The 13,484-nt window shown below is 33.0% G+C and overlaps 2 protein-coding genes across 2 annotated transcripts; both read right to left on the bottom strand.

Moving 5' to 3' along the window:
• Positions 1-4,675: 4,675 nt before the first annotated feature.
• On the bottom strand, positions 4,676-6,978 carry LOC102596126 (flavonoid 3'-monooxygenase-like). Its single transcript, XM_006355469.2, has 2 exons — positions 6,028-6,978; positions 4,676-5,413 (listed from the first exon to the last, which is right to left on the bottom strand). Exons 1-2 carry the CDS (start codon positions 6,970-6,972, stop codon positions 4,784-4,786), a joined length of 1,575 nt encoding a protein of 524 aa, XP_006355531.1. The 5' UTR covers positions 6,973-6,978; the 3' UTR covers positions 4,676-4,783.
• Positions 6,979-8,677: 1,699 nt separating this feature from the next.
• Positions 8,678-10,476, bottom strand: LOC102595788 (flavonoid 3'-monooxygenase-like). Its single transcript, XM_006355468.1, has 2 exons — positions 9,532-10,476; positions 8,678-9,298 (listed from the first exon to the last, which is right to left on the bottom strand). Exons 1-2 carry the CDS (start codon positions 10,474-10,476, stop codon positions 8,678-8,680), a joined length of 1,566 nt encoding a protein of 521 aa, XP_006355530.1.
• Positions 10,477-13,484: the final 3,008 nt, after the last annotated feature.

The raw sequence follows: 13,484 nt of genomic DNA, 5'->3' as shown, positions 1-13,484 counted from the left end.
TATATATATATATTCATCTCCAAATTATTTCACTTTTGAATTTTTCGCCTTTGAATAACATTGGCTTTGGTGAATCAGGCTAAAGATAGTCTGGAGAAATCCATGGTAACTGACCTTGAAACAGGGGAGAGCATAGAGAGTGAATATCGGACAAGTACTGGCGCATTTCTCAACAAAGCTCAGGTTCATGTCCTGTACCTCTTTTCTATGCTGCAATTTCTTTTTCAGAACTTTATTAGTGTTGAAACTTTTGTTAATCTTTATTAAAGGATGAAGTTGTTGCTAATGTGGAAGCAAGAATAGCTGCCTGGACATTTCTCCCTGAAGGTACTTTAGTACTACCTCTATGACATTGATTGGCTTCATCTCTATAAATTCTTATTTTTACGCCAACTTGTCAATCAAATAATGGAGAACCAATGCTATTGCATTATGAACATGGGCAAAAATACGAGCCACATTTTGATTATTTTATGGACAAAATTAATCAAGAGATAGGCGGTCATCGTGTAGCTACTGTCCTTATGTATTTATCAGATGTTGATAAGGGTGGAGAAACAGTTTTTCCTAGATCAGAGGTAATTCCAATTTTGTATGACTTTCCTGTTTTTCGCGTCAACTACTTGAGACGAAAACTTTCCTTTCTTCTAAACCTACAGGCTGCAGATTCTAAACCTAAAGCATAGGGTGGGGTTAGTCGATTTGCTCTTCCTAGAACAATCAGTTGGTCCACTTCCTAAAGCATAAACAAGCAAAAGCTTCATTGTCTCAACATGAATCGCGCAAAACCTGGGCAGCTCTTAAGGGAAGAGTATATGCAAATTGTAAAGCTATTAAAAAAAAACAAACTAAAAAGCCCTAATTTTTTTCAAAAAATTAAAGCTTTACCTGCAAATTGTTGTTCCTTTGGATGGTTAGAATAGAAGAATCGAAAGTTCAAAGTACTCCCCTCGGAAGTTGAAGTTGCCGGAGAAATTGATTGTTCCAATCAAAGCAATTTTTAATTTTTGGGAAGTATGAGAATTTTCTGCAGCAGAGTTGAAGAGAAACGTGAGATTGATAGAGGGGGAGGGAGTAGAAAGTTTGTTTATTTAGTGGGGGGATTGTTTTGTATTTTTAAAAAGATTATAAGTTTTAAAAATGTTAATTGAGTCCACAATTAACTTAATTTAGTATTTAAGTATGTTTGACCTTTTGTTGATCAATATAGTCACCAATAACTAATTCAAAACTTAAAGGATACCTTTCCTTTAATTTTCTCAAGAAACTGACATGAAAAGACTCGTACTAGGCAAAATCATGGACAAAGGGGGTAAGATTATCAAGCAATAGACGAACTCATTCTAGGAGAGTACAAAGATTGTAGCTGAAAGACTACATACATCACGATTTAAAACTTAAATCAAGCCAGACATATCATATTCCCAAAATAAACGCCACAACGACCTAAACTTAAAATAATGTCACAAGAGATCGCATATTACGCCACTAAGAATTCTCCATAGCAGCCAAGAGATAATAATGCAAAGAAATCATTATAATCTAGAGTAAAAAAAATAAAAATCGAACCAAGGTCGAAAGGAATGTTACCTTTTCGGGGGCAACGCACTGAGACAAGAACAGGCAGCAGTCTCGATCCTTCAACCACAAAAAGGCTTAGACACGAGCAGCAACAAGAAAACCCAGGTGAAATCTCGAATTTCGAATAAAACTCGAGGGAACCGGCGGTAAATCGAGTTAGAGACGTAATGCTTCCACAACTAAATTTCCTCTGCCTAGGATGTATCTCTATGTATTTTAGCTATTTTGCTTAAACTGCTTTCAATGTGTGTTCGCTCAAAAGATCCAACTAAAAATCTCTTTAATTCTTTTTTTTTCAACGTCCTCCCCAAAAAAAAATTCCCCTCTCCACAATGAACGACAAGTAATATATAGAAGGGCATTAGGGTTCGGAGAAGGGGGGAAGGGGACGAAAAAAATCTGGATTGGCCCCAATTCGAAATTCAAACTCCCAATTCTTTCACAATTCAGGCGAAACACCTTTTTTCTGAAATTTTCAACCCATTCCGAAAGAGGAAAGGGGCAGACGCGTGCTTCTGCTACTGTACGATTTGAGAGAAGAAGGCAGAGGAAACGCCGCGGACTGCTTTCCGTTTGCTTCTGTCTAAATCCGTTTGAAATCGCTTGAAAAAAAAAGAAAGAAAAAAAAACGTTGTTGCCTTCTGGGTGTGCTGCCGCTTTGAACATTGGAGTTGTTGTCCTTATTTTTTATTTTATTATTTTTTTTGCTGATGACAAAGTGAGCATATGGGTTTCTTTTAGGAGTTGGAAATTAATGGGGCCGGGTCGGGAGACTAAAAGTGGGCTGGGAATAATGTGTTTTGATGACAAAGTGACCATATGGGTTTCTTTTAGGAGTTGGAAATTAATGGGGCCGGGTCGGGAGACTAAAAGTGGGCTGGGAATAATGTTGGAATGTGTTGTTGGTTTGAATTTAAAATAAAATAAAATTGGTGGGCTGGTTGTAAAGAAAATAAAGGCCCAAAATAATTGATTAAAAGGATGGAGTGAATTGGCTAGATTTCAAATAAGATGAATTAATATAATTAATTTAGGAGCTTCTCAATCTTAACGAAATAAAGTAATTAATTTGATAATAATATAATTAATTTAAACATGAACTAATCAATTCGAAATCGTAATTATGATTTAAATTAAACTAAGTTAGTAAAACACTTAGCTAAAAGAATAAAATCTTTTGATATGATTTTCAAATATTTATAAAATATACTAATTAGACACATAATTATATAATAATTTAACTTAATTATAAACTAACTAATTAACTCAAAATTGTAAACTATTAGATAACTAAACAAACTAACCAAATATCTAATTAAACAAAATCTTTTTGAGACGATTTTCCAATATTTATAAAATACACTAATTATATACATAATTGTATAAAAGACATATTATTATTTGAAAATCATAACAAGTGACAAACTATTCGAAACAACTTGCAAATTATTCTATTATATATATATATATTTATTTTTTTTCGAGATTTCTAAAATTAATTACTTTAAATCATTTGAAAATTAAGAAGCTCGAGATTAATTGTTATCGGGGAGGGTCAAAATTAGGTGTCAACAAGTACAGTCAAGAACATCTGTTCACCAACATTCACAGGTGATCCTGCCTGGTTATAAAAGTAATTGATCGATTGTCTAAGCTCCCTTCGTCTTAGTGCATAAACAGAATTGAAAGTAGAAACATTAAGCATTTCGCGAACACAAACCTTCCTCAACATGCGCCATTTTGGTCCATAAGGAGTCCAAAGTATGTTATTACCACATATGAAAATTCTCTTCCAGCAGCAGGGACATCTCTGTTAGCAAAAATGGTATCTTTATCCTTCAGAACCTCACGAGCTAAAGCAGGGGAAGTAATAATAATCCCAAGTTTTTTACCAAGCCAGAGTCTACAAATGGGGCCATAAGTTTGGGACAGAGATGCAAAATAGGTGTGAAGTTCAGGATCAAGAGAATGGAGATTACCTATCAAGGGCAAAGCTCTAGGCCCTGGTGGCAGTCCCTTGTTTGAGTTACTGATGAAAAACCAAAGGAACCATAGTAAAGCTAAAATGCCAAGAAAATAGGAGAAAAATACACCCTTTTCCTCAATATTGAGTTCTTGAAGGGGCCATGGGAATGAATCAAAAAGGGGTTCGAAGAATTCGAGAGACATTATTTGAGGGAAATGAAAAAAATGGAAGAAGCAAAGCTTTTGCACCACTTAAAGAATTTTTTTAGTTTTGCTGAAAGAATGAGATATTTTAGATTAAGACAAAAAGACCAGTACTATGAAAATGAAGCACAGTTACCTCCCTAGTTCCACTCATACTGTATAGACTGTCGGGACCATCCCCATGTGCCAATTTTACTTGCCTAAGTTCAATTTCCTTGAGCCAAAGTTTGCTGAGACGTGGAGGAGACCATGTCTATTTTGCCTATTTAAGGAGAGGCGATTCTTCATTCTTAGACCCACCAAAATAAAAGAGAGAAAAGAAGAGTGGGGCATCACACAGGAAAATAGTATGTGAGGAAAAATAGAGAGTGTGAACGATATTGTAGTGAGGTAGGAAAATCAAAAGAAGGTCATTTCTTTTAAGTGTGTAGTGGTTTTTGGAGTTTTTACTCAGACCTACAAGTGTAAAATTTCTTACTATAGTGATATTAGTTGCTCTTCTCGGCTGTGATTTTTCCCTTATTCAGGAACGTAAAATCTTGGTGTCATTATTACTCTTTTTATTATTGTTGATTAACTGTATTGTGTTCCATTTTTATTGCTTTTATTACTGCAAATATCATTTTTGTGACGGGTTTATTCCCAACATAGACAACATGTATTCTCCCTCTATTTGAATCTCATGGTGTTAATTTAAAGATATGTTGAATATATCGAAATGTCTTTTAATCTTGTGGTTGGAATTTAAGAGTTGCTAAAAAAAGGCATTTGTTAAACTAAATGAAAAGGAGAGTAGGACAAACAAATTAAAATGGAGGGAGTACTTTGTTTGGTAGGATATTCATTTTGTGCAACCTGATTAGTACTATGATAGAGTGTATAACTAATACATAGTCTGATATTAGCAATACAAGTGCTATTAATACATGAATAAGCAGGTTAAAGACATAATTACTCTTAATACATCAAACTACACAATAGATAATAAATAATCTCACCATAGCTAAGTCCAGTATCACTAATCCAAACATTTCTAATAATCTCTCTCATAGAGTATTGGATTGGACAATCTTGGAGTAGGTATAGCCACCAGAGGCATTTTCTTCTTCAGAACAATCCCAAACTTCTCTGTGAGGTCTAATGTCTCTCCTTCAGGCAATTTCCAGTCGAAATAATGAATGAGTGAAGCTACTGAATACATGAACATCCTCTCTGCCATGGCTATCCCCGCACACATTCTTCTTCCAGAACCAAATGGGAAATAGTTGAAATCATTTCCACTACAATCGTGTTTATTGTCCAAAAATCTCTCTGGACGGAACTCAGTTGGATTTTCCCATATAGAAGGATCTCTGTGTATAGCCCATACATTTATGAAAACACAAGATCCTTTAGGAACAGTGTATCCTCCCACAGTGCATGTTTCACTAGGACAATGTGGCGCCAATAGTGGAGCAGGTGGATGTAAGCGCAAGATTTCTTTGATAACTGCATAGAGATATGGTAATTGCTTAATATGAGACTCTTCCACAATATTATCCTTTCCCACAACTGTCTCTAGTTCTTCTTGTAATTTCCTCAGGACGTCCGGTTTGATCATAATTTCAGCCATGGCAAACTCAATCGCGTTGGAGGTACTGTCAGTTCCACCAACAATCATATCCTGTCCATAGTATTTGTGAAGTTATTATCATGTACAACAATTTTTTTAATTGGAGTTCAGTTCAAGGTTCACCGTCTTAATTTACAGTTAAGTCTTCACATATAATATCAGATGCTAAATTTGCCGACTCTTTTCTTTAAGGCAGTCCAATAACATGGTAGCAACTAACACTTCAAAACATGAATATATGAATCTATACACATCTGCCACAATAATTCTTCAAATACATTTATGATCCTAATTTTAACTTGTATTAGCATTTGATCCTCTTATTATGACTAATATCACTATAAAACAATTTTTCATCTGTTAACTGCCTAACAGGTAAGGAGATGAACTATTTAAAGTAAAAAACAAACTTTTTGATGAAAGTGAATTTTCCTAGCAGAAGAACGCAACCAATAGCTCAGGACATGAGTTTACAAATCTGATTCTTCTGAAATTAATATAAAAAAGAAAAGATCTTGGCTAATATTAATCCATATAGATAAGGTATGAATGGTTGCATCTTGGCTACTCAATAATGATGCAGTGATAACTGGGGAGAGGATGATTTCTTTTTGGTTCATTTGGAAAAAAACAAATTTCGTAAAATGCACAACTGATAAACATACCATAAGTAAGGCTTTGATTTCAGTCATGGTCACAGGCATTTTGGCATCTGCTTCATCTTTCAACTTCAGCAAAACTTGCAAAAAGTCTTTGCTTTCTTGGCCAACACTATTTCTATCCAATTTTTTTCTTTCATCAATCATGCTATCAAATATCTTCTCAAATCTCTTTAACAACACCTTCATCTTCTTTGTAACACCCTGGAAATCAAACCAGGCCAAACCTGGGTAGAAATCGGAAAGATTGGGAATACTGCACAGCGCAGCCATCTCACTCACAACATACCTAAACTCAGATCCAAGACTAGCTCTTTCCCCACCCTTCACCGTACCACCCCATAACATGCTTGTAATAACATTAAACACAGTCAAGAACATCTGTTCACCAACGTTCACTGGTAAACCCTTCTGACTATAGAAGTAATTGATCGATTGTCTAAACTCCCTTCTCCTTAGTGCATAAACAGAATCTAAAGTAGAACAACTAAGCATATCGCGAACACAAACCTTCCTCAACATTCGCCATTTTGGTCCATAAGAATTCCAAAGTATGTCATTGCAACCGTATGAAATTTCTCTTGCAGCAGCAGGCACATCTCTGTTAGCAAAAATGGTATCTTGATCCTTAAGAACCTCACGAGCTAATGCTGGTGAAGTAATAATAATCCCAAGTTTTTTACCAAACCAGAGTCTACAAATGGGGCCATAAGTTTGGGACAGAGATGCAAAATAGGTGTGAAGTTCAGGATCAAGAGAATGGAGATTACCTATCAAGGGCAAAGATTTAGGCCCTGGTGGCAGTCCCTCATTTGAGTTACTGATGAAAAACCAAAGTAAAGCTAAAAAAACAAGAAAACAGGAGAAAAACACAGCCTGTTGCTCAACATTGAGTTGTTGAAGGAGCCATGGGAAAGAATCAAAAAGGGGTTTGAAGAATTCGAGAGACATCTGAAGTTTTTGCACTGCTAAAGATTTTTTTTTAATAATTTTGCTGAACGAATGAGATGAATTTAAACAGAGCAGTACGATGAAAACGAAGCAGAGTCACCTCCCCTGAATCTCGTGATGTTAATTGAAACGGAAAAAGTACTTTGTTTAGTATCATAAGAAACGTGAAAGGAGCAAAGTTTGTTTGGCATGTTGTTCATCATTCAATTTTCAGCAAAAAAAGATGCTTTCTTTCTTTGTATTCATCGCCAGCAGATATCTCTGTCAACACCCTCTTTGAAGACCAAGAAAAACTCAATTTTTAACACCATATATATATAAAACATAATTTTACCATATACGTAGTATAAGATTGAAAAAAATCGGGTTACTTGAATAAACAAGAAAATAATGTGGAAGTGAAATTATAAAGATTAAAGATAGATATTGGAAGATATGAGAAACTTGAGAATAAAATCTCAAATTTCAAGAAAATTGTTAATAACCCTAGTTGATCTTTTAATATTTAAAATTAGCAGTTTAAAACTAATTATGATCATAATAGAGTCAATTCAAGAACTTAGATCAAAAGTTATCTAGACCTCTATTTCAAAGAAACTAGAGACAATAATTAGTATAAGGCTAATTATCCGAAGGAATGAGATATTTCCGATGAAGAAAAAAAACTAATTTGGCGGACCCATACAATGAAAAAGAAGCAGAGATATCTTTCCAGTCCCCACTCATACTGTTACAATGTTGATTCAATGGAAATCGATATTTAATCAAGACCAAGAGCCCTAAATATTTAAGACTAACTGTTGATGAATCGCTAAAAAAACCAAACTTTTAAATTTTTTTCTTTTTAAAGGAATCACAAGTGAATGACTCTAAGAATTAAAGCAGTAGGCTGTTACTTTGTCAGGTTTGTTGAATGAATGCTTCAAGTGGAGACAGAATTTCGATTTACATGCCTAAAAATCTGTTATTTACACCCTAAAGTTATTAATTCTTGATATCTCCTACATATGAAAAGAAATTGAACTATCATTACACAAATATTTAGAGTTATTACATTACAAGTTTACAACTATTAGAATCTATTGAACATGCTAAAACATAGGAGTATTTGATGTTTATTAATTGTACCATTGAACTGTCAGGAGAGCTGCAAGACGTAACTCGTTTTAGAGGTTCTGAAACCATGTTTTACAGGAAGATAGTTTGATTATTGAAGTGATTCACACAGTTTTTTATTTTGTGTACCCTGTTTAGTACTATAGAGTGTATAACTAATATATAGCTAGTCAATGATCCTGTTGAGGCACATGTTGACTGAATCACGTTAAATATTTATGTCTCTTTTGACATATTTCTTATTTATCTTCTTACTCATGGTCTTCCGAGTTTGCTTTGCTAGCTTCCACATGATACTTGATTATTTCGGTCATAATTAAGAGAAAACATCACTCATTATCTATAAATTGGAAACTTGGGCGAATTATTCAATGCTCATTTCGAAAGACATTAGTACATAAGAATGGTTGAGAGAATTTTCACCAAGAGAGAAGATAAGGGTTCCTTTTGCTGCATAGAAATGTTTGAATTAAGTTCAAATGGAACCCATAATTCATCATACAAAAGACAGAATCATCATTTTCTCAAAAAAGAAGAAGAAGACAGAATCATCATACAGAACACGACTCTCTACAAACACATTTTAATCTTATTCATACAGTTTTGGATTAGACAATCTTGGAGTAGGTATAGCCACCAGAGGCATTTTCTTCTTCATAATAATACCGAACTTCTCTGTAACTTCTAATGTCTCTCCTTCAGGCAATTTCCAGTCGAAAGAATGAATGAGTGAAGCAAGTGAATACATGAACATCCTCTCTGCCATGGCTATCCCCGCACAGATTCTTCTGCCAGAACCAAATGGGAAATAGTTGAAATCATTTCCACTATAATCCCATTTATTGTCCAAAAATCTCTTTGGACGGAACTCTGTTGGATTTTTCCAGATAGAAGGATCTCTGTGTATAGCCCATACATTTATGAAAATACAAGATCCTTTAGGAACAGTGTATCCTCCCACAGTGCATGTTTCACTTGGACAATGTGGCACCAATACTGGAGCAGTTGGATGTATGCGCAAGACTTCTTTCATAACTGCATAAAGATATGGTAATTGCTTAACATGAGACTCATCCACAATATTATCTTTTCCCACAACTGCCTCCAGTTCTTGTTGTAATTTCCTCAGGACGTCTGGTTTGTTCATAATTTCAGCCATGGCAAACTCAATCGTATTGGAGGTACTGTCAGTTCCACCAATAATCATATCCTGTCCATAATATTTGTGATGTTATTATCATGTACAACAATTTTTTAATTGGAGTTCAGTTCAAGGTTTACCGTCTTAATTCACAGTTAAGTCTTCATATATTATCCAACGCTAAATTTGATCCTCTTATTATGACTAATATCACAAATGCAATCTTGGCTACTCAATAATAATTATTTTTGATTCATTTGGAAAAAAACAAAATTCGTAGAATGCACAACTGCTAAACATACCATAAGTAAGGCTTTGAGTTCAATCATGGTTAGCGGCATTTTGGCATCTGATTCATCTTTCAACTTCAGCAAAACTTGCAAAAAGTCTTTGCTTTCTTGGCCAACACCATTTCTGTCCAATTTTTGTCTTTGATCAATCATGCTATCAAATAGCTTATCAAATCTCTTTACCAGCACCTTCATCTTCTTTGTAACACCCTGGAAATCAAACCAGGCCAAACCTGGGTAATAATCGGAAAGATTGGGAATACTGCACAGCGCAGACATCTCAGTCACAACATGCCTAAACTCAGCTCCAAGACTAGCTCTTTCCTCACCCTTCACTGTACCACCCCATAACATGCTTGTAATCACATTAAGAATAGTCAAGAACATCTGTTCACCAACATTCACAGGGGATCCTGCCTTGTTATAAAAGTAACTGATCGATTGTCTAAGCTCCCTTTGCCTTAGTGCATAAACAGAATCTAAAGTAGAACAACTAAGCATATCGCAAACACAAACCTTCCTCAACATTCGCCATTTCGGTCCATAAGGAGCCCAAAGTAAGTTATTACCACCATATGAAAATTCTCTTCCAGCAGCAGGGACATCTCTATTAGCAAAAATGGTATCTTTATCCTTCAGAATCTCACGAGCTAAAGCAGGGGAAGTAATAATAATACCAAGTTTTTTACCAAGCCAGAGTCTACAAATGGGGCCATAAGTTTGGGAAAGAGATGCAAAATAGGTGTGAAGTTCAGGATCAAGAGAATGGAGATTACCTATCAAGGGCAAAGCTTTAGGCCCTGGTGGCAGTCCCTTGTTTGAGTTACTGATGAAACACCAAAGTAAAGCTAAAAAACCAAGAAAACAGAAGAAAAACACACCCTTTTGCTCTACATTGAGTTGTTCAAGGAGCCATGGGAAAGAATCAAAAAGGAGTTTGAAGAATTTGAGAGACATCTAAAGCTTTTGCGCTGCTAAAAGATTTTTTTTTTATCTTTCTGATTTTGCTGGAAGAATGAGATAATTTATATGAAGAAAAAAAGAGCAGTAGGATGAAAAAGAAGCAGAGTCACCTCCTGAAACTCATGATGTCAACTGAAACGGAAAAAGTACTTTGCATGGTAGGATTTTCATGTTGTTCATCATTCAATTTTCCGCAAAAAAATGCTTTCGTTCTTTGGATTCATCGCCAGTAAAATTTGAAGTCTTTGACAATCATGGCCTCAAATATCCAATCAGATACCCTTCATCTTCTTTGCTGAATAAGAAAACTTCAATATTTAACCCCATATATATATAAATATTACAATATGATTGTTGATGAATGTAATTGCTCATCACATATGCAACAAATAAAAGATAAATCTATTTATGCTTTTGTTAGTTCTTGAGAAAGTTCCTCCATTCTTTTACATTTGGAATTATTTCTCTCATTATTTTTTGTTATTTAAAAGTTTTAGAATTCATTAGCTATTTTATTGCTTTTAGTCTACTCTATTTCATCTTATTTTCGAATATTTGTGGGAAGAACATAATGTACATATGAAGCTATATAATTTATTGTGATGTTATAATAATCTTACAGTATTAATAAAATTCAAGTTTTTTCGCCTAATTATTCAATGTAATGGATATTGATCCTAATTTCATCTTCTTTTTTGTTATTTAAGAGAAAGCAACAATTTGAGAGGATGGGAAGTATGTAGAGCTATTGGCGTCTAGAGTTTGATTAGCCAGTAACATCAACTTCACTAAACAAAGTTCAACACAAATTTATTGTAATGCACAATATTTATGTATCATTGTATATGAAAGTTTAGACACATATATTATTATTTCGGCATTTAATATTTTAATTTTAGCATTCAAATATTTTTGTTATACTTTTTAACAGTTGTTTCTACTTTATATGTAAAGAGAGGATTGATATGTGTTTTAATTTCTTTATTTTAGTAAGAATAAACTTGCATTTTTTAAAACTAATATATTTAACTATTATATACTCCCTCCATCTCAATGAAAAAATTTGAACAAATTAACATGGAATACACGTGCAAAGCACGTGTCCAAATACTAGTCATCATATATCATATATTATTATTAGTGGGAAGCTCCAACTTTCAAAGGTGGATTACCATTTTACCCCTCCACTAAATAAAAATAAAATTAATTAATTTATTAAATACTAATATTTTAATTACATAATGGTGGAATATGAAGTCCAACAACTACACTTTAATAATGAATGACTCTTCCAATTAAGTGACAAAATAAATTTTATGTATCATGATTCAATGTGCTCCATTAATTTGGTAGGTGAAAATACAACTAAATATCACTATAAATACCAGTAAATTATTTCCTAGATCATCATATTCTTTTCTTTTCTTTTTCATCATCTACTGTTCTCTTTTCATCTTCCTAGATAATGATATAGATACATGTCGTCAAAAAGCTAACTGAGGAAAAGAACAGCGAGCTTCATTATGAAATTAAAAAGAGAAATTTTCTTACAATATAATTCAAGTGTTAAGCTTAGAAGTATAAGATATGACATATATATTCCTTTAGATCTTTTTTTATGTTAGCTTATGATTTTAGGTTTTTCTTTTCCTTTTTGGAGTTGAGGTATGGTTGTCCAAAATAAATTTGGTATGCAACCCATCTTTTATGTAATTCTGTAACATTTGGCATTGTTATGGAATTTATTTCTTTGTTTTTTGTGTTATTATTCTTTTAAGTGCTACTTAATTGACAAAGCTTCTATTAATACATGATGAGTTTGATAATATTTGAATAGTTTATGCAATATGTTTTTGTTTAAATACAAGAAATTCAAATAAAGATTGCTAAAAGATTATTACTTTAAATGAAAGATTTTGATTGTGTTACTTTGTCGTCTATCTAACATAGTGTTGCAAACACATACATATGTGTTCATTTTCACTCCTTTTGTTTAATTTTTTTATTTTTCTACAATTTATACAATATGAGATTTAACAATTTAATTTTCAAATAAAAACGAGAGTTACATTTACATTTATGCGGCACTAAGCCTAATAGTTTTCTTAAACATAATCATTAATATTTACGATAGCTTTTCGTAGTGTTAAAATTCAAATGGTTGGTATGATGACAATTTTGCTTTTGGACATTTTGATTGTTTCTTTAAGAATTCCTTCGACCCTTAATTGTTACTACTAAAAACTATTCCTCATATTAAAATCATGTAAAAAATATTATGAGAATGGAGTAATTAAGCTTCATTTTGTTTAGATTTTAGTAATATAAGTCAACGAGATCATTCTATTAAAAGTGAAAAGAGTCTAAGTCAAAAGTTGAATTACTAAAATGGTTTTTAAAAGTATATTTATCATTTTATTTTTTATAAAAATTAATTGTCTGTTAAATTTAGTTGGAAAGACATTTCATCTACCTTTAGACCTGTACAAATTCTATGAACTTTTTATTTACAAATTTAATGTGTCATGTATTTATTTTCTTCACTTTCAGCTTCCAACCGTTTAAACATATCATATTATTTATCAAAATTATATATACCTTATTCAATATTTAATTGATGCACTAAAAAAATAAAAAAAATACACATGACACTAAAAATATAATTACACCAAATGTATTTTTAGTTGGTTGTGAGGTAATATAAACATATGTTTCTATTTCTCTACTCCTTTCTGCTTGAGTGTTGGTATTTAAAAATGTTATTTTCGCCAAATCAATAGGTAAATAAGAGAATGTACATTATACCAAAAGAAACAAGGTCCAGTAACTTTGCTAATTAAATGCCAAATTAGAAACCAAAGTAAGAAAACCAAGGACTTCTTTAGAGAAGTATTTCTTCCTTTTATAGAGCTCGCCAAGTAAGATTAAAATATCACTTTAAGAAATTGCACTTCTTCTTTAGTATAAAATTTATAACTCAAATATGTTTCTTAATACTAATA

The sequence above is a fragment of the Solanum tuberosum genome, unplaced genomic scaffold, assembly GCF_000226075.1.
Source record: "Solanum tuberosum cultivar DM 1-3 516 R44 unplaced genomic scaffold, SolTub_3.0 scf00201, whole genome shotgun sequence".
In the NCBI taxonomy this organism is placed as follows: Eukaryota; Viridiplantae; Streptophyta; class Magnoliopsida; order Solanales; family Solanaceae; genus Solanum; species Solanum tuberosum.
This window is presented reverse-complemented; position numbering and strand designations above follow the sequence as displayed.